Source organism: Anabas testudineus, chromosome 8, assembly GCF_900324465.2.
Source record: "Anabas testudineus chromosome 8, fAnaTes1.2, whole genome shotgun sequence".
Lineage (NCBI taxonomy): Eukaryota > Metazoa > Chordata > Actinopteri > Anabantiformes > Anabantidae > Anabas > Anabas testudineus.
The window spans coordinates 12,137,395-12,150,445 of record NC_046617.1 but is presented as its reverse complement, the minus strand read 5'-3'; the positions used below and the strand labels follow the sequence as shown (position 1 = coordinate 12,150,445).

The 13,051-nt window shown below is 40.6% G+C and overlaps 2 protein-coding genes across 2 annotated transcripts; one reads left to right on the top strand and one right to left on the bottom strand.

The window, feature by feature from the left end:
- Nucleotides 1-1,209: 1,209 nt before the first annotated feature.
- On the bottom strand, nt 1,210-2,914 carry LOC113165974 (RING finger protein 222). The gene has a single exon (XM_026365867.1). It carries the CDS (start codon nt 2,173-2,175, stop codon nt 1,564-1,566), a length of 612 nt encoding a protein of 203 aa, XP_026221652.1. The 5' UTR covers nt 2,176-2,914; the 3' UTR covers nt 1,210-1,563.
- A 905-nt stretch (nt 2,915-3,819) lies between these two features.
- Nucleotides 3,820-12,247, top strand: ndel1b (nudE neurodevelopment protein 1-like 1b). Its single transcript, XM_026362175.1, has 9 exons — nt 3,820-3,961; nt 6,446-6,542; nt 8,224-8,377; nt 9,195-9,343; nt 9,557-9,693; nt 9,803-9,970; nt 10,057-10,148; nt 10,314-10,459; nt 10,593-12,247. The coding sequence occupies exons 2-9, from the start codon at nt 6,457-6,459 to the stop codon at nt 10,681-10,683; spliced, it is 1,023 nt and encodes a 340-aa protein (XP_026217960.1). The 5' UTR covers nt 3,820-3,961; nt 6,446-6,456; the 3' UTR covers nt 10,684-12,247.
- The last annotated feature ends 804 nt before the right edge of the window (nt 12,248-13,051 follow it).

The window sequence follows — 13,051 nt, the reverse complement described above, 5'->3', positions numbered from 1 at the left end:
CAGTGAAGGGAGAGCAAGATAAGGATGGTGCAACTGTACTGCTTGAGTTATAGGTGAAACCCTCATGCTGTATTTTGAACCAACTATGGGGAAATAAACTTTAGATCAAGTCTCGTGGTATGACACTGATAAGATGGGCAGTGGAAGAAGATACAGTTACAGATACAGTTTAATCTACTCCAACTATATCACGCGTAATGATAGCATATATAATAATACATCAGGGATCATTTTACTGCAGACATCTTTAAGAAATTAGTCAGTACAGCACCTTTATTTAAGTAGTATTTTTCATACAGGAGTTTTGCATTGGTGTAGAGGCAAGCAAATTTGCAAATACTTCTTTTATTACTGCCTGAAATGTAGGAACGTGTGCCATATTCTGAGCATACTGCTGCAGAGGCCTCACAGCTGTTTCATTGAGCCATTTCCCCACTCTTGATCATCCTGTCATTATCTATAACAAATACATTGCTAGTGTGGCTTTTACAACCTTCCAACTGACAACCTGACATGATATCGACCCATGCCACAAACAGGACTACGATCTATAAAGTCTGAGTCATCAAACAAGTTATTATCATTATCTTTTTCCAACACCAAGGCTGAAATGCAGAAACCTTTTCAAGCGGGTAACCTGTAGGACTGGCCCAGCAGGATGACTGACAACTTGCCACATGGGGAAACTAGGAGTGTCCTCATTTGTCAGAATGGTGGTGATGTTGATCATTTGCTTGTTCGGAATCCCCACCCCAGACTGGTAAATGTGTTTTAAGTCGTAAGAGTGTAACCAATGCACAGAAACCAGGTGTATTGCTTTATTTCTAGTTTTTCCATAACCTCTGTTGTTTCTCATTTCAGCCTAACTGAATCCATGGGACTCTGCTCTGTCTCAATCTCTATCTATTCTTAAACAGACAGTGGTAATCTAATGCTACAGTCCAGCAATGTATCTCCTTACAACATCAACCAGGCTCAGTCCATCCCCACTTGCTCGTCGACCTCCTTCAGACTGCCATGGGCGCATTAATTATTTCTTACAGAAAGTGTTAAAGGTGTCTCTGTTTACATCATCTTCAGAGACAGTATCACACTGTAAATGTGTTACTAGTGTTAGTGAAGAGTTTAAAATAACCGGATATATGCTTGTTTAGCATGTTGCCGCATCACAGGACAATCTGACATCACTCCATGGGATATTTTATCACGTGTTTTTTGTTTGTTTGTTTGTTTGTTTTGATTAGACATGATGAAACAAAACAATCTTGAATGTGGGATAGATGTTGTCCCACAAACTTACTACTGTTTGGAAACAGGACATGCAATCAAATGAGAATACCAGCAACAGACACAGGTCATGTCTCATACTAACCTGCATCCTAATAGATTAAATAATTTGTGCATTAAAAAGTTCTGATTGTTTTGATCAGTAATACAAACAGTTTCACACACGCTTGCACAGCAGAGCTGATGCATCAGCTTTATTCCGTGGAAATATCGTGGACGATCAGAGTTCACCATTCCCCAATGGCACTTCAAAATCCATACAGTCAGATCACTGCGCTATGCCAACAAAATCCAGGGTAAAGTTGCTGCCACCAGTGCCACGAGTGTAAACGCTGACAGCAAAACAACGAGGCACCGTGCAGTCGTGCAGATCCTGCGCCTTCTCCTGCGATGCGCTTGGACGACAGTCATCCCAACACCAAGCGCATCTTCCTCAGCCATGGGTCGCCCCTGAGCGCTTATGATAAAGATTTGAGAGACATTATGACTGGGGCTGATCAACCTCTGTCGACGGACTCGTTCGGAAATCCGCCTGAAGTAATGAGCAATCCAATTAAGCCCCGTTGGTAAACTGTTCCTGGAGGGTCTCTGGTCCGGCGGCAGAGGAAGAGGCACCTCCAGGATCTGCGCTTCACTGGGTTGTTTGTTCGCCGCCACGGACACCAGCGCTTCCTTCTGCTTCTTGATGAACGTAAGATGTCGGCAGATGGGGCAGACGATTGTGTCTCTGATGTTTCCACCGCTGTGGATGGTGACCAGAGTTTTTACCAGGCAGTCGTGGCAGAAAACATGCCCGCAGCTCAGAGTCCTTTCAGTGCCCGACAGACACTCATAACACACCGGACACTCCCGTGCGTCCTCCTGGTTGTCTTCCTTGTAAAATGCCATAGAAAGAAAAACAGCCACAGTTGGGCTGTTACAGAAATGTTTTAGTGAAGTAGACTTCTTGGTAAATGAAGTGTAAAGTCATCTCCAAGTTCTGTTGCCTCAACTCATGACTTTCTGTACGTGTGGCTGTGGGTGGAGGCGAGAGCGGCACCTTGTAGAACAGGGTCAGCCACCTGTGGACGCACTAACTTGGCGGGGCGCATTATTGGAGGAGTCCAAGCTGGTTCAAGTTTCATCTTCTTCATGTGGGGCATCCCTGGCATCCTCTCAAGAACGGCGATGTTTGTCAAAGTTGGAGCTCAGGCTATAATGAAATGTTATGAATTTAACATGAACTGTTGCATCTAATTTGACCAGTAAAAAAAAAACAAACTCCCCAATGTCATAAGAAATATGACATTGGGGAGCATATATAATTAGCCAAGATGCACTTATAAAAATGTTAAGGAATGATAGGCTTTGGTATTTGTTCTTGTTTCTCATCGATGTGCAGTGGCTTACTGTCATATGACAGTCATACGCCCCCTTGTGGTCCCCAAGTAAAACAAATCCTTTCAAAAAAGGTGTGGTCCTACTTGATTTCCAAACTATTTTAATAATCATAATAATTACCCGGGGAAACAATTCAACAAATTTGAGATAAAATAAGTGTATTGGATGAAAAAACGTAATACAGAGATTATTTTTCAAAAACTTTTTTTTTTTTTATGATACTGCTTTGTATTGGAAATTGGGATCTTATCTGAATTTAGATTCAGCACTAAACTATGGAACAACCACAAAAAATATAATTAAAAATGACAATGTTGATTTGAATTTAAAAACGTAGCTTAGCATCTTTTTATTGTTATTATATTCATTTCAATAAATGAATAAAAGTAAAAACCTTCATATCTCTTTCTTACTAATAGGATGGACTCTTTTCAGTCATCCAGACCGTCAGAATAGTACACACTTAATAAATCACTGCTAAATTAATTACGAACAAATAATATATCTTGCATAATAATAATGCAACTATACCCCATTGCATTAACTGTAACTGCCCAGTAGTGTCTATCACCACAGCAAATGGTAAATACAACCAATAACCAAGGAAAACCTAGCTGAGAGCAACAAGGTACAAGGTAGGTCTACTTGCATTTCACTTTCGACTTCGACTTAGAGGATAAATGGCTTCACAATGGTCTAATTTCCCTCTTAACATGATGAAACCAGAGCCGCTTGCCTGCTTATGTACAGGAACTTGCAGTTTCGTGTGTTGCTCAGTGACACTTGGGGTCCAAATATGATGATGATAGTCAAATATCATCCCTATAATCAGGGGTAATTATAGGATCAGACCATAAGGGGTGATCACAGGGTGCCTTGCAAAAGTGTAGCAGGGCTGCATTAAGATTTTTATATAGATAGAAAAAATAGATGAGAAACAAGTCATCCACAGAAGACAACACTCAATTCCCAGTTCTCTTGAGAATGCACACAGTTTATGATTGAATGTCTTTCCAGCTCTGCACTGCACCCTTTCCAGTGGATCCACTTCTACGGCGGCCCTGCCCAGCGCTTACGTAAACGTGAAATTGACGTCAGCGCGCACGTACAGCTCAGGACTTACGTCGCTTCCGGGAGACGCGTTGGCAATTTCCTAAACACGGCTCAGTTGCTACAGAGTCGTCCGACGGCGGCGAGGGGAGGTGTGTGTGTGTGTGTGTGTGTTGGATGTAACACCGGCTGAAAGACGACCTTCTAACTACAAGACAACTGGATACCGATTTGACATGAGCAGGTAACTCGTTGAACTGTTAAAATATATAAATGGGATATGTGTAAAGCTGTTAAACAAGCTAACTTGCCGCGCTCACCCCCGCGGCTCCTGTGCGGTTATTGTCGTGATGACAGCTCGGTTTGAACGTTGAGATTTCAGCTGTGATTTTATTTTATTTCTTGTCGTGCCATTCATTTTCACAACTAGTATTCGGTGCCTTTGGTTTTCTTAGGATATGAGAAAGCGTGGAGGTTGATATTAAGCTGTGGCTCAGTCTTGTCAAATCACGTAGTGGGTTAACGTTATCTGATGCAAACACCCAGCGTTTACATTAGCTCCCTAAACGACAACCAGCTGAATCTGGTCTAAAAAGGGACACTCTTCGTTATTTGGACTGATTGTTTCAGTTTATATTATTTGTTAAGGCGTGTATTGGCTGGAAATGATCAAGCAGTTATTTATGATATATGTCAGCTGTCGTTTGGCTTTGTGTCCATACCATTTTGTTAGCTCTTTCTGTAAATCCATAACACAAGGGTTTGAAATAAGGACCCGTGTCACCACACCCTGTAAAACTGTAGATCGGATTATTATTTATATTGCAGAAAACAAACTAAGACCCAAGACAGAGATGTGTTTGTGTAAACCTCCTCTCTTCTTTCTCAGGCCCCAGATTTAGAAATGACTACATCATTATCATCACTTAACTTAGTAAGCAAGACATCTGCAGTGAAAAGAGGATGTAAAGACAAGAATGTGATGACGGAAACTTTATTTTCACTTCTAGCTTCCTCTGTATTTTCCATATACTTCCACAGTCAGTGGGGTGACACTGTCAGGCCCAGCCTGTCCTGGTATAGTTACAACAGAGAAATACATCCAGGAGTCAAGTTGACACCGCTCCGATGGATGCTGAAATAAGAGATAACAGGATCTGTCGCGTGTTCTGGCACAGTCTCAGTTTGTTACGTGATATAGCTTAACTTTTTCATCTCATTTTAAGGGATATATTATGTTACCAATACAGTGCCAGTCTGTCCTCTTTTGTCCTTAATATGGGGATAGATGGCTCCATTGTATTTAAGTATACTGTCATTTTTTTATAGTCATCCTGCCCTTTTCAAGGACTTTTGAGGCATTTGATCTTAATCACCAGTGAAATCATCAACCTCATAGAGATATCTGCTGTGTAGACTTCCTGACAATGATGGTTTCAGTGTATAAACTAAACAATATAACAATATTGGACAACAAACATCTTATGTGAGTAGTAGCATAGGGGCCATGTACCTCCCTCCACCCTGATTTTTGCCTCCAGTTTCTTTGTGACTTCCTGAGTACTGACACGTGAGGGGGCTGTAGCAAGTAAATTTGTTGATGACGCCAGCTCTGAGGAATGTTTAAAGGGAAGAGACTTTCTTCGAAGTCTCCATCCCTCTGAGTCTAGACCATCATCTCCGCTGGTGTGGTCAAAATTCATTCAAGAAATAAGACACAAGATTCAAACAACTTTATTAATCCCAGAGGAAAATTATTTTGTAATGGTATTACAAAATGTAATAACAATGTCTACAGCGACATATGAAACTAGATTTTCCTATTTATATAACTGCTTTTTGTACTGTTTTAACAATCACCATACAAACTTCCTAAAGACTTATAAATGACAACCCAAAACTGTTTAGTGTAGCCTGTTTGGCTGCTGGACTTATCTGTGGCAAATCTTTCCTGGAGTTACAGCATTAGTAGTGCTGGAAGCAGCAGCTGTATTCCCCCCTAAACATACACACACAGAACACCCACAGCAGCTCTTTCCAGATGTTGAGTCATTTCTCAAAACCTGCCTTGTAGGTCCACATAGATCAGAATCGGGCACAGTTTATTAGCTCACCAGAAAAGAGGAACAACTGTCTAGTAAAGTGTTAACTCCATCAAAAGGACAGAAGAAGAAAGACTTTGTCGAACATCAGAACTAGGCTACAACATACAGCTTTGATCCATTTTGCATTGGCAACATAGATTGCTGCTAATGGGCTAGTTATGTTAACGTCAGATGAGTTAAGCTGTAAAGAGGTTCAAATTAAATGATTTAATGAGGCTCTCTGTGCAGTGTCTGAGTCCTAGAACAGCTTTCTAAGTTGGAAATTTACTTGGTTTAATATCAAAACTCTTTTTGTGAAAGGGAAGGTAATTTATTTTGTCATGTACAGAAGCTGGAGTCACTGATTCATGAGTAATAGAGATGACATGACCTCAGTTACAGGATGACGTAGCCAGTCTGCTTTGGCTTTGTGGAATGAGAGAAATGTTGAGATCTTGATTTTTCTTATTGTTTAACTCTGAGATAAGAGGGGAATGCACAGTACCTGACTATACATGCATACAAAAAATATTTTACTTTACTTTAAACCTTATGAGCAATACCCTCGGATCACTTTCATATGTACTTTAAGTTAATGGAAATGGCTATGAGGCTAATAATAAATACCTCTCTTTAATTCTCAGGGTGCCCTGACATGGACACAGAGATGATTCCTAAATTTTCGTCAAAAGATGAGGAAGTTGACTACTGGAAGTCACAAGCCCTTAAATACAAGAAAAGGTAAGATATGTTTTTTAATCATTGTTTGTCTACTAAGTTTATTCTTAAAAGCTGGATTGTGTAACACTGTGAAGAAAAAAAGTTGTAGATGCTCACTGTTGCATAATAGACAGCTGCACATACTATTCAGCATTTTGCTGAATAGTATGTGGTTTTGTCTGGAATTATAAAGTACGTCACCACACTGTAGTATTGTCATTATTTTCTAGCCAAAGGTTTTCAGGATTTTCTTTTTTTCTCTTTAAAGTTTCAGCACAAAAAACACTGTGTTAAACCATATAAGGCCAATGAGCAGACAAGCTTTGTGAAATCTTTGCCACAAACATCTGTGACTCAGGAGGAAATGACTAAATCTTTAACTTCTTAAACAGTGACCACCAACTGTGTTGGGATAGGCTGCAGTGGTTCCTGTGAGTGTTACATAGATCTTTGAACCTAGTCGGTCTTTAGTTTCTATTTGAGGAAATGGGGCCCCTTGTAACGCTGCACAGACAGGGTTAAAATCCTGGTGCTTTTCTAAGAAATTCTTGCTGTGTACTGAAAAAGAAGAACCACAACTCATGGAAAAAATAACTAGACTTAAGACGATAGAAAGGGCACATGTTTTGGTACCTACATTTTCCCAGAATCACTTTTACAGTGAACTATTCACTGTAATTGTGTTAAATTACTTAACTATTGACATTCTGTCTACGTGTTTTTTTAAATTGGACCTCTTGCTTTCACACACTGTGACGGTTTTCACACATGAAGTTATTTAGTGCTGTTCCGTGTCACACATACCATTTAAACCCTAAAATGTGTGAGAGATGACACGTCCCTCAAACAGGGAAGTTAAAGGGCACAGCACACTGATAAAGCAGCCTCTGTCGCACTTGTCTGTGTGGAACAACCTTGGCACAACAACTGCCTCGTGGATTCCAGTACTGTGTAGAGCCACTGAGAGGCCATTATTCCAGCACAAGTCAGCTGATTGTATAACAGTGTTAACCACAGTGTCACCCGCAACAGGAAAACACACTTGGGTGACATTGCTTAAATAATTGCTATAAGTGCTCATGCCTGTCCTACTTTCACTGATATATGTTTATTTATGTGAGTAGATAAACGTGTACAACTACTCATCCCAAACTAGGTGATAAACTATCGTGTTTTTTCCTATGGTTCCTTACGTAAGGTCAGCAATGACCAGCATGTACACACATCCTGCTTTTTAGCTCATGTGCTCATCCTGTTTTTTTGCCCCCTCATTTTGTTTTCACCCCTGATCTTTAACCCCTTCCACAGCTGAAGACACATGACAGCAGGCCTGTTTTCGGAGCTACTTCTAAACCACCTACTGTCACAGTTCAGCTGTCTCTTTAGAGCTGTATATTTAGAACTCTTAACTCCACAATGCTGAGCTGGGCTCTATTGCCAGTTTGACACAGACAGGATTGAAGTTTAAAGATCTGCAAATTTCTGACTGGCTTTTTATGCAAGTTTATTTCTGGTCAGTGGAGATACTAGAACGTGCCTGAACCTGACTCATGTTACAGGACAAAAGCCAGTTAGTTTTCTAGAGCTCACGCCTGCGATCATTCAGCCAGTCAGCTGGCACAGTTGAATGGTGGAGGATGAACAGGGTAGCTGGTTTATTGATGCTAACTGTACTTCCCCATACTGTGTGTTTGCCATCCAGTTGCCAAGATGCACAGGAGGAGTTGCAGGAGTTTCAGGAGGGGAGCCGAGAGCTGGAGGCCGAGTTGGAGGCTCAGCTCGGACAGACTGAACACCGCCTTCGAGATCTACAAACTGAAAACGAGAGACTGAAGAATGAGGTGGCCAACCTCAAGGTAATTGTGACTGTGTTGTTCAGTTTAAAAATCTGTTTGCTTTTATGGTCTATGGGTTAGTGCACTAATAATCTGTGGTTGCTTAAGAGGTTATCTAATCTCTGTTGAATCCTGAAGACAAGGTCCAATATCTGATTTGAACACCAGGCTAGGTGTTAATAAGGTATGCTCTTGCGTAATCCTCCGGCACTCCTTAATTGGATGTCAGGATAAAGAGAAACAAAATAGAAAAGTACAAGGACAAGTCTGGTTCTTGGGCATTAACACTAGTCAGAGTGTTCAGTGTGCTCCCTTGGTGATCATTAACATTGCTGAGCAAATTACCCTAATGTAAATACAGTATGTTGCATTACTAGTGCAGTAAGGTGACTTTTCACATGGCCCAACATGTGAGCAGGATTGCAGCAGATAATGCTAAAAAAGAAAAGTGTATAGATATAAACCAAAGAGACTATGGATCATGCTTTCCTGTCTTTGTGCCTTAGGGGCCACATTACAGGCATGCAGCCCCGCTGATGAGTGTATTATCATGTACCACAGGGCAAATGAGCCTCAGGGCCTCCCCAGGGAACAAAGAGGCCCTGTGAATGTGAACTGGTCGTCTTATGATTCACACGTTTTCCCGTAATGACTTTTGTATTGTACATAAAATAGAAAGAAAGGTGCTTTCACATCACATGCCTTAGCAAAAAGAAACTAAAAATGGATATTCCCTGGAACAACAGGTCTCTTTGATGTCACTGTTTTTTAACAAGCACTCACTCATAAGCATCTTCTTCTCTCTCTCTCTCTCTCTCTCTGTCTCTGTGTCTATCAGGATAAGCTGGAGCATCAGTATGCCCAGAGTTATAAACAGATTTCCATGTTAGAGGATGACCTGAGCCAGACACGAAGCATCAAGGAGCAGCTCCACAAATACGTCCGGGAGCTTGAGCAGGCCAATGATGACCTGGAGAGAGCCAAAAGGTCAGTCTGACATAGTATATTTTGATCAATACATAGTAAATTGTCACATTACAACAAAACATATCTTTCATTCTGTCATTTTGACATGAACATATAGATTGGCTTGATTTTAATCTAGCTGATATTATTTGCTTGATGGTTAAAAACCCGCAGGTAGAGCCACAGTGATGAAATCAAAGATAATAACTCTTGTCCCCCATTTTCTATGTGCAGGGCCACAATAGTGTCTCTTGAGGACTTTGAGGGCCGTTTAAACCAGGCTATTGAGAGAAATGCCTTCCTGGAGAGTGAGCTGGATGAAAAGGAGTCTCTTCTAGTATCTGTCCAACGACTGAAAGATGAAGCAAGAGGTAAAGACAAGTCACAGAAAACTGCCTTCTCCTCCCGCCGCAGGCAATATGTTATTTGTGTAAGGTTTAGTGGAGGAGTATGTTATGAGTTTGACTCTGTCTTCTGCAGACCTGAGACAAGAGCTGGCTGTACGAGAGCGGACTACCGATAGGATGTCAGCACCCAGCTCACCCACCTTAGACATCGACAAGATCGATTCTGCAGTACAAGCCTCTTTATCTCTTCCTGCCACACCTGTAGGGAAGAGCATGGAGCACTCCTTCATCAGCCCAAAAGGTCAGTATTAATCTCACTTTCATATTTGCAAACTGGACATGGAAAAGTATCTGCGATGAGTACTAATATCAGCTTGTATTTTCTAGCTTTGGCCATTGGCTGTGGCAGCTCATCCCTTACTCCTTCTGCTAGAATCTCTGCTCTTAACATTGTCGGTGATCTGCTGAGGAAAGTTGGGGTAGGTACTGTGAGACCTTTAAGCAAATAAGGATATGCATTTTTTTATCCTTCTGGGTACAACATTGTTTTAAAAACTGCTTTAATATTTTGAATTTTGTCTTGTCAGCCTCATAACAAAATGAAAAATGTTCATCATGAAACTAATTGCTTGCTTTGTTTCTAGGCTTTGGAGTCCAAACTTGCTGCCTGCAGGAACTTCGCCAAAGACCAGGCAGCAAGAAAAAATTACGTTACTGACAACGGCTCACTGATCAACAGCAACGCCACCAAGTTCTCTCACTCTCTACACACCACTTACTTTGATAAAACGTGAGTCACAAGCTAGCAATAAAGGTCATACCACAATCTAACTGTGAAGAAACTAATGATTGAATATCTATCTAGTAGTATGCACATTAGTGTGTATGTTTACTAACGTTATACATGTCGTTGGCAAATGCAGGACTGTTAATGGACTCGACCCCAGCTCCTTGACCTCCATAACATCATCTAGAGCTGTGTCTCCACCAGGCATGCTGCCTCTGAGTGTGTGAGGTGTCCCCAAGCCAAACAAACCCCTACTGAAACTCATATCCACCCAATATAATATGGGAACAGAGAGGACACTTGAACAACCGTTACATTGTGTGTGTGTGTGTGTGTGTGTGTGTGTGTGTGTGTGTGTGTGTGTGTGTTCGAATGAGAGAGAGAGAGTGAGAGAGAGTGATGTGTGTGTTTTCTTGTTTTGGGATTGTGCATTTCTGAACACGTGTGGAAGACAAGATTGACTATACAATTAACTTGCCTCCAGTTTGCAGCTGTAAATGCATCTGTGAGTAGGTGCTTCTGTTCCTACCACACACTTGCATGTGCCTAAAGCTGTGCTGTGGTTGTATGAATGTCACTGCAATGCATTGCTCTCTAGATGTCAACTCTGACTCTGAAGTGGCGCAGTTACTATATTCTCAGTTTCACTGTTCATCTGACAACTACTATCCCTGACAAAAGGTCCTCAGCAGACCACAGCTTCCTCTGATCCTTCTTTTTTCCCCTGTATTTTTATTTAAAATTGCACATTAAACTAATTTCAATTTAGAATGTATTATATTTAAAAGGGATATGTTCATAACTAATTTTTTATCTCACAGTATGCTTTAAAATGCAATATTTCCTACTTGCAGTTTTCTTGCATGTGTGCATATGTAATGTGGGGTGGGAGAGGTATAGTTGGACCCCATATTCATGACTGAAGTGAATGTTTGTTGAAAGCCATGTAGCCTTAGTGCAGTCGTTCCTCTTGTTACTGGCTACTTGCTGCAATCTGGAAGAAGTCTCTCTGTTAAATGTTTGAAATATCAGCTGGTTTTGTCCTCTGGGTCAAAACCTGCACTTAAACAAACAGCACCTCACAGAGTTGCTGCAGTCAGATGTTTTCCTCCGTGGACATCTTTGACATTTGAGGGAACAGTTTTGCCTTTTTTTTTTTTTTTTTATGTTTAATGTATAGATTTTGTTAAGTCTTGAAACAGGCTTATTTACCTCATTCTGGTTGTTGCTCTCTTATACAAGTAGGGTAAATTTGGTTTTATAAAACTTCCAACTTGCACAATAGGACGCTCAACGCAAAACTAAATTGACTCAAGGATCCTTTTTTGAGACAGTGTGTTAACTGCGGTTGGTATGTGTTCCATTGTGGCCTTTGTGTCATGCTGCACATTTGCTGATTATCTGTTATCGCGTGAACCTAATTTGACCAGACTCTTAGATTTTTTTATAGGTTCACATCCCAGATTTTTTTCTAAATTCATTTTGCCCCCATATTTCTCCCTGCCATACATCTGTGTCACCATCTTGATATCTTGAAGCATCATTTGAAGCCTTTAGTATTAATTGTTATTTAATATTAAGATGTCATTTTGGGCACTCTGAACCGGTTACTAAGGTGAGTTCTACAGTCAGTGTATATAGCTTATAAGGATGGTAATTTTGCCTACCACGTTTGTACATGCTGACATTTGGCATTAACGTCCTATTTATTTCAGATTCTGTATGGCATGTATTATGATATCCCATTGTTTGTCAAAGTTGTTTAAGTAAATAAAGATTGAGATGATAAATGCTGTGGATTTGAGTCAAACAGTTCTTAGCACAAAGTCCACTTCCCAGACGTTTCCTAGAGATTTCCGACCTATTTAGTCTCAATAGCTATGAAACTATTAACTATTAACTTCTGATAACAGTTATTAAGGTAAAAAACGGAGCCTTTGTCTAACAGTTGCAATCTTAAAAATGTAGTAAACAGAAGTAAGGAGTAAAATCTCTCCATCAGGTGATCTCAATGTAAACCAGTCTGCTAATTAAAGGCCCAACGTCTTCTCCATATCCTGCTTTAAAAGGTCCATCTGCTCATTTTTCTAGATAAAGGTCACATCTGTTTCATCACAACACATCCATGTCAGATATGGGCGGCACAGTTATTAGAGCAGAAGGTACCTCTTCAGAAACATTAAGGGGCTAGATGTCTACAAATACACATAGTGTGGGATTTTCAACTAAAAAAAATCTTAAAAAACATCCAAAACCAGTATTTTTTGGTAATGTTCTCTGAGGGGCACACACACTGTACTCTACAGTGACAAAAGAGAAGTGTGAACAGATGTTTATACACTGAGATAAAACTATAGTGTGAATGTAGAGCTATGCCTTCAGCCATTTAGAGATGCTATGCCGCCCTCTACTGGCTTCTAGTCCTACCTGCAGCTCCTGCACTTTGGGATGTGTGTAGAGACACAGCCCAGAGTGGACCAAGCCTGTTGAAACAACATAGATGTTAGTTAATGAAAGTTCATAACACAATATCTTTGGAGGTCATAGCAGTGAGACAGCATGTACGTTTCATTCTGAAGGGGCCTCTATATTGTC